General features: G+C 57.5%; 1 protein-coding gene across 4 annotated transcripts; it reads right to left on the bottom strand.

The window, feature by feature from the left end:
• Positions 1-251: 251 nt before the first annotated feature.
• SPACA6 (sperm acrosome associated 6) lies at positions 252-11,395 on the bottom strand. Of its 4 annotated transcripts, none has more exons than XM_045988317.1 (9): positions 11,251-11,395; positions 8,631-8,708; positions 3,038-3,106; positions 2,421-2,444; positions 1,791-1,868; positions 1,556-1,665; positions 1,030-1,186; positions 741-951; positions 252-319 (listed from the first exon to the last, which is right to left on the bottom strand). In XM_045988317.1, the coding sequence occupies exons 1-9, from the start codon at positions 11,282-11,284 to the stop codon at positions 286-288; spliced, it is 795 nt and encodes a 264-aa protein (XP_045844273.1). In that variant the 5' UTR covers positions 11,285-11,395; the 3' UTR covers positions 252-285. The 4 variants fall into 4 exon arrangements, with proteins under 4 accessions (XP_045844273.1, XP_045844274.1, XP_045844271.1 ...); XM_045988318.1 differs by lacking the exon at positions 11,251-11,395 and adding an exon at positions 9,393-9,766; XM_045988315.1 differs by lacking the exon at positions 11,251-11,395 and having other exon boundaries at positions 1,030-1,660; positions 1,791-2,029; positions 2,241-2,444; positions 8,631-8,819.
• Positions 11,396-12,718: the final 1,323 nt, after the last annotated feature.

The following is a 12,718-nucleotide window of genomic DNA, read 5'->3' as shown; positions in this document are numbered from 1 at the left end:
CCAACAAAGACTCCATTTCTGCAAGCTGAAATGTCAAAGAGACTGCCAGACATCTGGGGAGGGGTCTGGACTTGTATCTAAAGTCCTCAGCACAGAACCTTGTACTGTGACAACTCTACATATTACTGTCATTAGAGGAAGTCACCTGGACATAAGTGAGGTATGCTGGCCTCCTCCTACCTGCATTAGTAGTGACCACCAGCAAAGATGAAAGAATATACAGAGCTGAAATATATTCTTTATTTTAAGAATGAAAACAGGATAAGGAAGAAAAAGATACCTTTGTTAGCTGTTCTGGAAATACCATCGAAAGAATATCCTGGGGAAACAAGGAGGGATTTGTGTTGAGGGGAAAGGTTGGGGATTAGATATCTGGGTTCTGGAAGCCTGGGTCCGAAAGGTAGATAAGGCCTGTACTCTTGGATCTGAGGGAAGAGGGCCTAGGGGTTTGGACTCCTGAAACTGGAGGAGGAGGGGACTGGGGGGCCTGGACTCCCGGGTCTGAGGGGTCTAGACTCCTGGGTCTGAGGGAGGAGGGATGTGGAAGTCTGGACTCCTGAGTCTGAGGGAGGAGGTGGCTGGGGGGGTCTGGACTCCTGGGTCTGAGGGAGGTGAAGTCGAGACTCCTGGGTCTGAGAGTGGAGGGAGGTGGGGACCTGGACTCCTGGGTCTGAGGGTGCTGGACACCAGGTCTGAGAAAGGAGAGTGGGTGCTGGGACTCCGGGGTCCTGGGAACTCACCACACCATAAGGGTCGTACCGGCTGACGCTAAGGCCACGACGGCCGCGAGCAGGCATTGGTTGCTCAGCGTCAGAGCTTCGGGCTTGGCCAGCAGCTCGCCCAGGCTTGGCCTCCAAGGTTCGATCATGTCTGCCTCCCGGGGCGCCCACCGCAGCACTTCCCGAAAGGAGACCTGAAGCTCGGTCTCCCCACGTGGGGGCGCACCAGTCACTGCGGAGCACGCACGTCAGTCAGGCGCGAGCCCCGCCTCCCGCGCCGCCCCGCCCCCCCATGCAGCCCCGCCCGCACCGTTAAGAAAGAAGTAGAGCCGCGCCAGTGGGATCTGGTCGTGCACGATCACGCAAGAGAATGTCCCACGGTGCGCGGGTTGCACCGGCCGGATCCGCGCCAGGTATCCCCGGGCCCACGGGAGGTCTTGGAAGTAGGACACGTCCTGCGTCCGGACCTGAGGGACGCTCGGGCTGAAGCGGCGGGAGGAGAGGAGCCTCGCCCGAGCCCAGGTCAGATTCCCTCTGCCGGGTCTAGCGAGTACGCCACGTTCAAGCCCCGCCCCCGAGCTAGACCACGCCTCCTTGAACCCTGGGCCCACCCCTAACCTCAGAGTCAACCACACTTCACGCACGACCCCGCCCCTAGAAGCGGCCTCCTGAGCCTCACCTCCACTTCTAAATCCCGGGACCCCCCCCCCCCTTGCACGAAGCCTGAATCTAGACCCAGGCCCCCCGATCCCCACCCGCGGCGTCCTGGCCCCGCATCCTCTAGGTAAGCATAACCCTCCTCCTAAGCCCTTCGCGCTGGCCCCGCTCGGACTCACACCTCCTCCTGCGAACTTCCAGGAATAGGTGATTTCCTCCTTAGGCAGTTCGAAGTTCACAGTGCAAGAGAACTTAGCTTCACGACCCCGAGTCACCGTCAAGTCCTGAACTGAAAACAGGCCCGCGTCACCGCCCGACCCCGCCCCCGCCCCCGTTTGGCCGGGTCGCTTCCCCGCTCAGCTCCCGTTCCTCCGGTCCGGGCGGTTCCTTCCCCTTCCAGGCCCCGCCCCTCACCTGGGCAGTCCAGCGGGAGGTCGCAGACCGTGGAGTAGCACCCGCGGCAGCGGAAACGCCGGGCGACCTCCTGGAGTCCTGCGGGACGGAAACGCTGCACCTGGGCTCCATCCGCGTTCCCCAGCCCGGGTCCCTCTGGCCAGGTTAGGGTCTGTGAAGCCTCCCGGGCTCTGACGGCCACACAAGTCCCGGGCGCCGCCTTCCCCGCGCTCACTGGCTAGCTCGCAACGCTCTCCGACCTCTAGGACTCTTTTTTTTTTTTTTTTAAATTTTTATTTCTTTGACAGAGAGAAATCACAACTAGGCAGAGAGGCAGGCAGAGAGAGAGGAGGAAGCAGGCTCCCTGCCAAGCAGAGAGCCCCATGCGGGGCTCGATCCCAGGACCCTGGGACCATGACCTGAGCTGAAGGCAGAGGCTTTAACCCACTGAGCCACCCAGGCGCCCCCGACCTCTAGGACTCTTATTGGCTTGTTTTCGCTTTCGGGCCCGCCTTGTATTAGGTTTGTGAGCAGTACCTGGTTTGATTGCTTTTCTCCAGGCTTCTTATTGGTCTCCTGTTCTAAATGCCGGGTTTCGCTCCCGACCACCTCCCTTCCCCCTCAATTCGGAGTTTGTGATGAAGAGCTTACCACAGGGAGGGATGCAGGCCTGGACTGTGGAGAGAGAGGAAGCGTTACTATCCTGGAAGGCCTGGAGGTGCTCACCTTAAGCTCCCCTAGAAGACAGGTTACTGGACCAGATGCTTTCCTCGGAGGGGGCGGAGCCAGGCCTGCCACCGCCCACCTAGGGGCGGAGCCAGGCCTGCGGCGTTCTACCCCTAGCCTTCCACCTGTAGGCGGGGCCAGGCCTGCTGTATTCCTCTAAGGTCCCGCGCAGACCCGCAGCGAAGGCGCGATCAACCGTGGTGTATTTCACTGGGGGGCCGGGGCTAGACCCTGGGCGCTAGTTTCAGGGGACAGGGTCAAAGGAGGGGGCTCAATTAGAGAAGAGGTGTAGCCTGGCTAGAATTCACCCACGGATGGGGCCCAGTTGGAAAGGAGACGTCCCAGAGTGCGCAGGGCCAGGGAGATCCCGAGAGGCCCAGGCTAATCTGGGACAAGAATCCCAAGATGGGGGGGGGGGGGGGGTCCTAGCAGATTCTAGAATGTTCCTCACAGAGGAAGAGGCTCAGAGGGACTGGACTGAGGGGAGATGGCTGGCTCAGGGTTTTAGAACTGTGTGTGCGCGCGCGCTTAGCTTCTTTTACCTTCTTTAAGCTGCGCAATGACCTTCCGCATTTTCTCTGCAGCATTAGGAAAAGCCACCTTAAAGGACCCTGGAGGGTGGAGGGGGGGCCTTGTAGTAAAAACCCTTCCTCAAGGAAGTGTTTGTCACTTCCTCAGTCCCTTCCAAACCACAGGTGTAGTATATAAAACATCCCTCTTCTCCCCGCCTCCTGCCCTGTCTACCTGGAAGGCTGACAAATCCCCCAAGTCTCCTTTCGTGTGCCTCTGGACTATCTTTCTGTTAGAACCCCTCTTTTGCATCCTCTGTGTTGATCTTGTTGAGGGGAAAGGGGAGGATAAAGATAAAATTCCTCACCAAGTTCTGCTAGGTCCTATAAGATCTGGCCTAGTTTCCTCCACCTCTCTATTCCATGCCTGTTACCCACCTTTCATTTCCCCTAGTATGAACACCACCATAATCTCTATCACCTCAGGGACTTTGCATGTGCTGGAGTGTTCCTAGCACATCTTTCCCGCTACTCCCACTCATCCTTCATTTCCTACCTCATGTCATCTCCTTCGAGGTTTTCCCTGACCACAAATCTAATCTAATCCAGTTCCCTATTTTTGCCTCTCCAAGGGTTCCATTCGCTCCATGTAGAGTTCTCACCAGCATACAATTATACATATTTATATATACAGCGATCATTTAAGTCTGTCTTCAGTTAGTAAACAGGTCATTCTTCAGTGCTGTATCTGCAGAACCCAGGAGAGGGCCCTGAATCTTAGCAAGTGCTCAGGAAGTATGTGTAGAATAAATTCCAGGATCCAACTGGAGTGGAGACCACAACTGGTGGTCTGTGGCTCTAGTCCATCCCTTGAATGTGTTATATTTGGACTGGAAAGTATTTTTTAAAATGAACCACTTGCCATCGTATAAAATTTGGGAAAGTCACATAAAATGTTTGGCATCTCTTTTCCAAAATTTGGAAGATCTCTAACACAAGAGACTGTATGTTCATGAGGCAGCAATTAGCTTGGTGGCAGCCACCCCCTTTTGTCAGGGCCCACACCTGCCACTTCAGCAGGGTCTCCAGACTATTCATTTCTACCCGCTTTGGCTCTTTTTATCTCTGTTCTCGAGGGTGTTGGAGTTTTGACCATTGTACTGGCTTCCAAACTGTGAGGTTTTGTGGCTCTTCCCAATGCGGATGGCTGGCTGGATTGATTTACTGGTGGACGTGGTTTGGGAAATTAGAAATGCAGCAGATGTGGGGCGCCTCGGTGGCTCAGTTGCTTAAGTGTCTGACTCTTGATTTCTGCTCAGGTCATGATCTCAGGGTTGTGAGATCAAGCCCTGTGTTGGGCTCCGCACTCAACACAGATTCTGCTTGAGATTCTCTCTCTCCCTTGGCCCCTCCCTGTGCTCTCTGTCTGAACTGTGTCCCTCCCAAACTCATAATGTTGAAGCCCTAACCCCCAGGACCTCAGAATGTGACTGTACTTGGATATACAGACTTAAAGAGGTAATTAAGTTATAATTAGGTCATTAGGGTGGGCTCTGATCCAGTGTGACTGATTGCCCTATAAGAGGAGATCTGGACACTGGCACACTGAAAGGAGAACATGTGAAGACACAGGAGAGAGAGAAGATGGACATCTACAAGCCAGAGAGAGAGGCCTGAGAAGGAACCAACCCTGCTCACACTGACACCTTGACCATGGACTTCTAGCCTCCAGAATTATGAACAAATACATTTCTATCTTTTAAGCAACCCAGTGTATGGCACTTTGTTAAAGGGGCCCTAGGAAACTGATACACGGGGATTGCTAGTTGCTTCCAAATATTTCTGTAGTAACGTCACACTGCATTTCAGCTGGGAAAGCACCCCCCGGCCCCACCAACCACCCAACTAAAAGACTATATTCCTCAGTATCCCTTGCAGCTTCGTGTGGTCCTGTGACCCACTTGTGGTCATATAACCAAGTTTTGGTCTGATTTGTAAGTGGAACTGTTGTGTACGAGTCACAAGGAGACTTAAGAGAGAAGGGGCACCATCTTATTGACCTTTCCCCTTCCTCCATCTGCTGCCTGAGACTTGAATTTGATGGCCGGAGCTCTAGCAGTGATGCAGAACCATGAGGATAAGGGCCGTGTCCTAGGATAGTAAAGCAGGAAGCTGAAAGGGGTTTGGGTCCCCCAGAAAAGGAAGTGGTGCTGCCATCTGAAACTTAAGCGCCTACCTCAAGACTTCTAGCTTGTTTACGCCACTGCCTGTGCCTCTGTGATTTCAAACCATACAGAAAGGGAAGGAACTGAGAATACTGGTGAGAGTGGCTGATGGGATGATCCTTGGGTATAAACTGGAGAGAGGGGGCACTGAAGCCAGGAAGTGGGTTCAAAATGAGGGGTCAAGGACTTAGAGGTCTCTCCTTGGTCACAGGGTGGGCGTGTGGTCTGGAGATGGCAGGATGGTCAGGAGGATGGTGTCAGAGTAGGGTGCTCAAATGAGAGTCCAGGATGTTGGAGAGTCATTCAAGAAATATCTCTGTGCCAAACCAAGTGACTCACAGGGAGGATGAGTGTGGGATATGCCGAGGGAGCCATGGCAGGGGCAGGGGGGTGTGTGTGTATGTATGTATGTGTGTGTGTGAGAGATATCTAAGTACGTCATGGGAATAAGGTAGGGATGGAGTGAAATGTCCAAAGAAGCCAAGGGGTGAAGGTTATCTCAAGTGAACCATGAGTGGGCGGGGGGGGATGTTGCCAAGTCTCCCCAAAAGGGTGTGTATCGTTAGGAAACTTCCAACTGTTTCAGACCATCCGGGTTTGAGTCCTGGCTCATCCATCTGTGAGCACACCTGCCTCCCATCTGAAGAATCCATTTCAAGTCCTCTTCCCTACATGACCTTGACCAAATATGTAACTTTCCTGATCCTCACTTGGTGAAATGGGGACAATATTAGGATGGGGGGGGGGGTGGGATTTAACACCGTACAATATAAAAGCATCCCCATGCCAAACTACATGACATTGGATGGCTGCATGAGAGAATGTCCCTAAGTGCTTAGGATGGTGTCTGGTATACAGTGAGTGTATTACCATCTCCAAGTTTGAGATGGGGAAACGGAGGCACAGAGAATTAGGAAGGTAGCTGAAGGTCACAGCTAGATTTGACCCCGGGTGGTTGAGCTGCATTCCCTCTGGCACACTGCCCTTCACTCCACACCATAGCACCCACTCCCTGGTTTATAGACACAAACAGTGTCACCTGCCACCACCCAGAGCCTCTCTGAGTCAGCAGGTCCATCTCTTGGGTCCTCCGTCTGGGAGACCTGGGAATTGCCCTTGCGCTTTCCCTCCCCCTCCCACTCCCCCCAATACAGCCAGTCCCAGTATCTCCTGGGTCCATGCTTTCTGCCCACCTGGGCCCCAACTTCCCCATCTGGAAAGTGGGGTTACAAAACCCCACCGGACAGGGCTGGTATGAAGATAGCCTTCAGGAGGATAATTAGTTATCAGTTAGTGCAGACACGGCCTCTCCCATGTATGGGGCATGTTTGGCACAGAGTCAGATCCATCATCTTCCTACCCCTCCCCCCTCACGCTTGCCCCTCTCTGCCAGCCCTCGTTTTGGGGTTGCGACTGGTCTGAACCACTGCTGACCTCCTCACAGGTCTCTCTGCTTCTGCCTTTGGCCCTTGTGGCCTTGGTCAGATCCTGCCTCTTGCTCTCTGCCTAAAACCCTCTGATGGCTCCCACCTCAAGCTGAAGTCAGTTCAATGGTTCACAAGAATGGCCCTCCAAGTGCGTTCCTGGAGCAGCAGCGGCTGGAACTTGGTTTCCTGCCCCTGCCTCAGACCTACTGGTCAGGAATGGAGGGTGGGACCCAGGAGTCTGCATTTCTGCAAGCTCCCAGGAGCTTCTGACACACAACGGGGCTTGAGAACCACTGGCCTCTGAGGTCCTACGGGATGTGGTTCTTGTGGCCTCTGACTTCATCGCCTCCCATTGCCCACCCCGTCGACTGCACTCCAGCCCTTTGAAGGGGCTCTTCCCTCTGCCCAGGATGCTCTTTCGCACGCCCCTCCCCGGTTATCTGCATGGCTCTGCCCTCTGGTTCAGGGCTCTCCTCAGTTGGACCTTCTCCCGTGCAGCAACCCCGACCAGCCTCTTTAAAATAACCACCCACTGGGCCCCCGTTGCCTTTCGCTGTCTGCCTCCAGATCCTGGATTACCAACTGACATACTGCAGTGTTTCCCTGATTATGTTTATTGTCTGTCCCTCCCACCCCCCAGTATGAGCAACGTGAGGGCTAGTGGTCTGCAGATTTGGTCACACCTATGTCCCCAGTGTCTCTGGCACATTCGATGATATGTATGACCTGTCAGTCATATTGCACCAGCTTCTCCCGGCCTCCAGTCTGCCCCCCTCAAAACCCCAGAGGGTCTTTCTGTGCCCAGAGGGGCGCCCCCCTTCCCCATGCTCACAGCCCGCAGACAGTCTTAAAGTGTCCTTGACCTTTCAGCTAAACCCTGGACCTGTGTGTCTAGCTGTGTCCTGGATATCCCCCGTGTTCCTCACCTTCGCAATGTCCTAGCCCAGCTCTCGGCTCCCACGCCTGCTTTTTCTCCCGGGCTCCCTGTCTCAGGGAGGACCCAGGGCCCACCCTCGCATGGAGCTGGACCCTGGGCGCTGTCCATTACCCCCCAACCCTAGTCCCCGGACAGACTGTCAGACCCAAGCCCCATCCCTCCTGCCCTTGACTCTCTTCTTGAATGCCTGCTTCTCCACCTTCACAGCCCCGCCCCAGCTCGGGCCTCCTCACCCCAGCCTCGACCCAGGCCTCCCAGCCGCCACTGCCTCCCTGCTCCAGTGCGGCCCCCACACAGGTCTAGGGGGGGGTCTTCTACATGCAGAAATGCACTTGCTCCTGCTCTCTTCAAAACCTTCTATGACAAGATGGCCTAAGTGGGAAGAAGGTGTTTTCTGGAGTCCTCAGCACCTCCCCCCGGTGCAGCTTTGAGTTGCTCAGGACTCTCTATGGGGATGGGGGGGATCTGCAGCTGAAGTCGCTGTCCCCCAGATGCCCCCTGGGTGGACAGGAACCTCCTCAACTTTTGGGATGATTGTCAGAAAGCTTGATGGGCAAGACCAGAAAACAAAGGTAACAGCAGACGCAGAAAGAAGCCCTGAGCCCTGGAGCAAGGACCGGCCAGTTTATGCTGCACACAGTGCTCCCTCTCCCTCTGAGGCTCCTCCCTCTCACTGTACTGCGCCTCAATCAGGGAGGCAAGGACACTGTCCCATCTTATAGGTGGGTAAGTTGAGACCCAGAGGGAGGCAGTAACACATCCAGAACCTCATAGCCAGGAAGCAGGGGAGCCACACAGCCAGTTCAGAGCTCGTGTCTACCTGACCCCAACTAGGCTTCAGACTCTAGGTCATTTCTGCACTGGTCTTTGAGCTCCCCACCAGCACCCCGCCCATCCCTTGCCCCCCAACAAGTAATCAAGCTCACTCAGCTTACTAGCTCTGCCTCCTCCAGATCTGCCACATTCTGCGCCCCCCCGACAGCCATCTCTTGGGGGTTTGCACCCCACATCCACCAAACCATCCCCGCCCCACTCACCCCGGGCAGTGGCCATCTCCTGGAGAGAGTGGGTCATCTGGATGAAGGCATCATGCAGATGGCTTCTCTCATCGTAGTCTGGGAGCAAGGGTGGAGGACAGAGGCTGGGAAAAGCAGTTCCCTCAACACCACGTCCACAGTGTGGACATTCTCTGGCTGTCTGGGACACCTCCTATCTCCAGGTCTTTGTCCTGGCCCCCCTGCTGTCCCCCATCTCTGAGTCTATCCCTCCCCCCTTCTATCTACCCTGTCTATCCTGCCTTCTCTGAGTCTTTCCCCCATCTCTGTTCTCCTTCTGGAGTCTGTCCCCCATCTTTACCCTCCTCCCGGAGTCTGTCCCCATCTCCGTCCTCCTCAGAGAGTCTGTCCCTCATCTCTCTCCTTCTTCATGAGTCTATCCCCCATTTCTGTCCTCTTCCCTGAGTCTCTCCCCCATCACTCTCTTCCCCCCTGAGTCTCCCCCACCTTCTCCAGGAGTCTGTCCCCCCACATCTCTATCCTCCCCACTTTCTGTCTCCCCATCTATATCCTCCCTTTAGTCTGCCCCCCAGTCTCTATCCTCCCCCTCTTCAGTCTGTCCCCCCACTCTATCCTCCTCTCACCAGAGTCTGTCCCCCAGTCTCCGTCCTCCCCTCTAAATCTGCCCCCACCCTCCCACTCTGGGCGAATCTCTCTCAGTGGTTTTCCACACTGTCTGGAAGATCCCTGTGCATTACGCGCCTCGCCCCCCAGGCCCCTGGGGGAAGTGACAGGTCGCCTCACTGATTTCAGTGTCTAGGAGGCCCTGAAAGGCAGCGGCGAAGGCCTCCTCACACTTGCCCAGCTCGGGGCCCTGTACGCCAACAAAGATCTGGCAGATGCGCATGCGCTCCTTATAGGACGTGAAGCAGAGGAGACAGGCCCAGGTGGGGGCCCTCAAGACCATGAGGGCAACCAGGGCAGATGGGACAACGCTGTCTTGGGCCAGCAGGGCCATAACAGAGGATCGTGGCCCAGGGAGAAGCTGGTGACCTTTGTGAGGTCACCATGGGGTGGGGGAGGGGCATGGGGTACAGGTCAAATGTCAAGGTCTGGGTTTTCAGGGAGACAGGGTGTGAGGAGTCAGGGGTCAGACGGGCGATCCCCCAGCTTGTGGATGGGCCGGACGCCAGGCTCCCAAGAACCTCACCTGTGACCCTGGATGTCCTCACAGGTTAAAGGGTCTCAGGGACCCAGAGGCCGGCAGTGTGGTGTGTGGTGGCCTGACAGGCCCTGGGGTGGGGTGGGGGGGTCAGAGCAGAGATGGCACAGAGATACCGTGAGAGCCCGAGAGACAGAAACTGAGACATGGAGAGATACCGGAAAGCACAATAAGAGAGGGAGGGAGCGTCTGAGAGGCCGCAGGGTAGACACACAGCCTGCTCCAGAGACACGGCGGACATGGAGAGACAGAGAAAGCAAAATAGAGGTTTCTTCATGGGAGAGAAATTCTCTGAGGGCAGTGGGAGGAGGGAATGCAGGGACAGGACAGGAGAGACAGCCCAGCTCCTCCTCTCAGGGTCCCCGGGCATGGGGCAGCGGTCAGGGGCTGGGGTCCCCGCCGGGCGTCCCGTGCAGGGCGCAGCCTGGGGAAAGCTAGGAGGCCGTATAGTGATCTCCGTGGGTGTCCTCCTCAACTATACAACCTCCTACCTCAGCCCGGGGGGCGCGGCCGGTGGACAGACAGACGGATGGATGGACAGATGAGGGTCAGGGAGGGTGGGGAGGGCCGGGAAGACCCCAGCCGCGATGGTGAGCCCCCGACACGGACCCACAGACTCGAGCTTGTGTGCGGCGAAGGCCCCGCAAGGTCGGTTCTACGGGTGGGTGCCAGGACCCAGGAATCCGGGCCCCCGGCCCCCTCCTCCCCAAGGAACCCAGGAATCAGTCCCTTGGCCCCTTCCTCAGCAGGGACCCAGGAGTTCAGGCCCCCAGCCCCTTCCTCCTCAATGGTCCCTGGAGTCCAGGCCGGCAGGCCTTTCCTCTCTCAGACACCGAAGTCCAGGCCCCCAGCCCCCTCTTCCCTCAGACCCAGGAGTCCAGCCAGGCCTGCCTCCCTGGCGAAGGCATAGCCGGGCTTCCTGGATGTGGAGTCAGAGGGAACCTCACCTGTTTGGGAGTTTGGCCCCTTGGGCAAGCAGCTCCCTCTCTACCTGTCAGATTCTGGACTCCAGGACTAGGGCGGAGGCAGGGATATGAAACCTTCAAACCTCTCTAGATATCCCCCCCCCATTTCTTCTTTTGGCCTCCCATCATTTATAATGATGACAGCTGTGATCCCTGAGCCCTAAGGCTGCCCCACGGCGAGCAGTACGCTGTCAGCTCCCCCACTGGGCAGGGGAGAAGGCCTCCCAGAGATCCGGAGTGGCTGGGCCCCAGACGGGCAAGTGGGAGGAGCTGGGCCTGGTAGGCAGTGGCCCAGCCCCCGGCCTCGCCACCCCAGGGCTACGAGTGTGCACCTGCGAGTCGCAGGTCAGTCCCTCTGTCCAGTTCCGTCTGTCTTGCTCTCCCCACACCACGCTCCACCTGCATCTTTCAGGCCCCATCGCCTGCTGTCTGCTCCCGCTGCGCCTGGTCTCCATGTGGTCCGACCCTGGCTTACCTGGTCGCCGCCGCCTCCTGTGCCTGGTTCTCATTCTCCGCTCTCGTCCTTCTCTCCCCTCCGTGGATCCGGCGTCTCCCTCGCGGATGGCCTCTCCCTCTCTCTCTCCTTTCTCATTCTTTCTCTTTCCCTCAGGTCTTTCTTCCTCCCTGGTCCTCCTCCCTCCCTCTCTCTTTGTCTCTCATTCTCTCAGTCTCTTTCTTCCTCAAGGTCTCTGTCTCTGGCCTTCTCCCTCCTCCTCTCCCTTTCTCTCCATCTCACATCTCTGTCTCCCTCTGTCTCTTTCCTCCCTTCCCTCCCCCCCTTCTTTCTCCCTCCCTTCTCCTTCGCCCCCTCTCTGCCTCTCTCTCTCTCTCTTTCTCCTTCCCTCTCTCCCTCCCCCTCACAGCTCGGAGCCAGGTCTGGAGCTGGGGGTGGGGTGGGGGTGGTTCGAGAAGGGGCCCAGGGCTGGGGGAGCGTCCTGCTGAGGAGGGGGAGGAGAGGCGGGAAGGGGGCGGAGGACGAATGGAGGAGATGGGGGGCCAGAGTCGGGTCCGGCTCTCATCCCCCTTCCCTCCTTCCCAACCTCCCAGACCCTCAGGCGGGGGCGAGAGTCAGGCCAAGGTGGGGAGGAAGGGGAAGGGAGGAGGCTGCCCCCGCCCCCCCCCCCCACAACCTGGCCCAGAGCCCAGGCCGGGTTCCCAGCATGCCCCGGGGCTGCCTGGGGCCTGAGGAGGGGGTGAGAGGGGAGCTGAGAATCTTAAAGATTTGCAGGACCCGAGCATCTCCCCACTCCCCCGGCAAATTTCTCCTTGTGGAAACTGAGACCCAGAGAGAAGGGTCAGGACTTGTTCAAGGTCACCGGACGCGGCGTTGATGGAGACACGAACTCTCTGGGCCCTTAGGCCCGATTTGGGGAAGGGGTTGGTGCTGGACTTCCCTCAGGTCTGGGTCCCCCTCCCCCTCTCTACAGACCCTGGGGAGCCCCCAAGGGTCAGAGAGCAGACCCAAACAGTCTGGCACTATGGCAACCAGCTGGCCCCGCCCCCTTAACCCCCGGAGGGCTGGGATCCAGCTGGGGCTAAAAGAAGAGGTGGGGACGCCTGGGTTCGGGGGAGGAAGGCTAGGGGCCCGGACTTGGTCATTTTGTTAAGGGTGGGGGTTGGGGTGTGGACTTCCAGGTCTGAGGGAAGAAGAGGCCGGAGGCCCAGACCTGGGGTAAAAAAGGCTAAGGGTTCGGATTCTGGAAATCTGAGGGAGGGGGCTGAGTTGCGGACTCCCAGGTCTGAGGGAGGAGGGGGCTGGGGCCTGGAATCCCAGGTCCCCAAGGGAGCCTGGATGCTGGGCCTCTCCTCCGCCAGACATCCCCTGCCCCCGCCGCTGACCCTGGCCTGTCTGGCAGCCCAGACAACCTCCCCCCTCCTCCGCCCCCACCTCGCACGGCTCACCCTTGACCCCTCAAAGCCCCGCAGCCCCTTCCCTGCCCCTC

The sequence above is a fragment of the Meles meles genome, chromosome 19, assembly GCF_922984935.1.
Source record: "Meles meles chromosome 19, mMelMel3.1 paternal haplotype, whole genome shotgun sequence".
NCBI classification, from domain to species: Eukaryota; Metazoa; Chordata; class Mammalia; order Carnivora; family Mustelidae; genus Meles; species Meles meles.
The sequence above is the reverse complement of the archived record's forward strand: the minus strand, read 5'-3'. Positions and strand labels throughout refer to the sequence as shown.